The sequence below is a fragment of the Berghia stephanieae genome, unplaced genomic scaffold (genome assembly GCF_034508935.2).
Source record: "Berghia stephanieae isolate SIO BIC M18660-M18661 unplaced genomic scaffold, UCSD_Bste_1.3 scaffold7386, whole genome shotgun sequence".
NCBI classification, from domain to species: Eukaryota; Metazoa; Mollusca; class Gastropoda; order Nudibranchia; family Aeolidiidae; genus Berghia; species Berghia stephanieae.
The window spans coordinates 1-1,374 of NW_027629051.1; the positions used below are offsets into that span (position 1 = coordinate 1).

A 1,374-nucleotide genomic window follows, 5' to 3' on the forward strand; every position below is an offset into this window, starting at 1 on the left:
TCCCCTCTCTCTCCTCCTCCCCTCCTCTCTCTCCCCCTGCTCCTCTCCTGCCCCCCTCCTTTCTTGTGCCTCTCCCTGCCCTGCCTCCCTCTCCCCTGCCTCTCCTCTCTTGTCTTCCTCTCTCTTCCTCTCTCCCTGCCCTCTTCCTCTGGCTCTCTCCCTCTCTCTGCCTCTCTCCCCTACTCTCTGCCTCCTCTGCTCTCCTCTCTCTCTCCTCTCTGCCTCTCTCCTCCTCCTTCTCTCCCGCCTCTCCTCTCTCTCTCTGCTGCTCCTTCCTCTCCTCTCCTCTCTCTCTCTCTCTCCCTCTCCCTCTCTTTTCTCTCCTTCTCTCTCTCTTCCTCTCCCTGCTCTTCTCTCCTCTCTCCTTTCTTCTCTCTCTCTCTGCTCCTGCCTCTCCTCCTCCTGCTCCTTCTCTTCTCTCCTCTCTCTCCTCTCTGCTCCTCTTCTCTCTCTCTGCTCCTCCTCTTCTTCTCTCCTCTCTCTCTCCTCTCTCCTCTCCTCTCTCCCTCCTCTCTCTCTTCTCTCCTCCTCCTCTTCTCCCTGCTCTCTCTCCTCCTCTCTCCCTCCTCTCCTCTCTCTCTTCCCTCCTCTTCCTGCCTTCCCCTCCTCTCTCTCTCTCTCCTCTCTCTCCTGCTCTCTGCTCTGCTCTCTCTCTTCTCCTTCTCCTGCTCCTCTCTTCTGCTTTCTCTGCCTCTCTCTCCTCTCTGCTCTCTTCCCTCTCTCTTCTCCTGCCTCTCCCTCCTCCTCTCCTCTTCTCCTTCCTCTCTCTTCTCTCCTCCTCCTCTTCTTCCCTCCTCTCTCCTCCCTCTCCCCTCTGCCTCTCTCCTGCTCTGCTCTCTCCTCTTCCCCTCTCTCTGCCTCCCCTCTCTCTCTTCTACTCTTCTGCCTCTCTCTCCTCGCTCTCTCTCTGCTCCTTCCTCTCTCTCTCTCCCTTCTTCTCTTTCTCTTCCTCCCTACTCTCCTCCTCCCCTTCTCTCCTCTCTCCTCCTCTCTTCCTTCCTCCTGCTCTCCTGTCTCCTTCCTCCTCTGCTCTCTCTCTCTCTTCTCTGTCTCTCTCCTCTCTCTTTTCTCTCCCGCTCTCTCTCTCCTCTCCTCTTGCTCTCCTTCTCTCTTTTCCTGCTTCCTCTCCTCTTCTCCCTCTCTTCCTCTTCTCTCTCTGCTCCTCTGCTCTCTCCTGCTCTCTCTCTTTCCCCTCTCTCTCTCTGCTCCTCCTCTCTCTTCTTCTCCTCCTTCTCTCCTCCCTTCTTGCTCTCTCTGCCCTCTCTCTCTCTTCTTCTCTTCCTGTCCTCTCTTTCCTCTGTCTCTCTCTCTTCCTCTCTCTGCTCTCTCCTCTTCTCTCTCCTGCCCCTTCTCTGCTCTTCCCTCTCCCTCTTC

The 1,374-nt window shown here is 56.7% G+C and overlaps 1 protein-coding gene across 1 annotated transcript; it reads right to left on the minus strand.

The window, feature by feature from the left end:
• Positions 1 to 247: 247 nt before the first annotated feature.
• LOC144962253 (uncharacterized) lies at positions 248 to 753 on the minus strand (the record flags this gene model as incomplete). The annotated part of the gene is made up of 2 exons (XM_078895157.1): positions 248 to 335; positions 676 to 753. Coding segments are annotated over 2 exons (166 nt in total), but the record flags the coding sequence as incomplete, so codon positions are not given.
• Between the last annotated feature and the right edge of the window lie 621 nt (positions 754 to 1,374).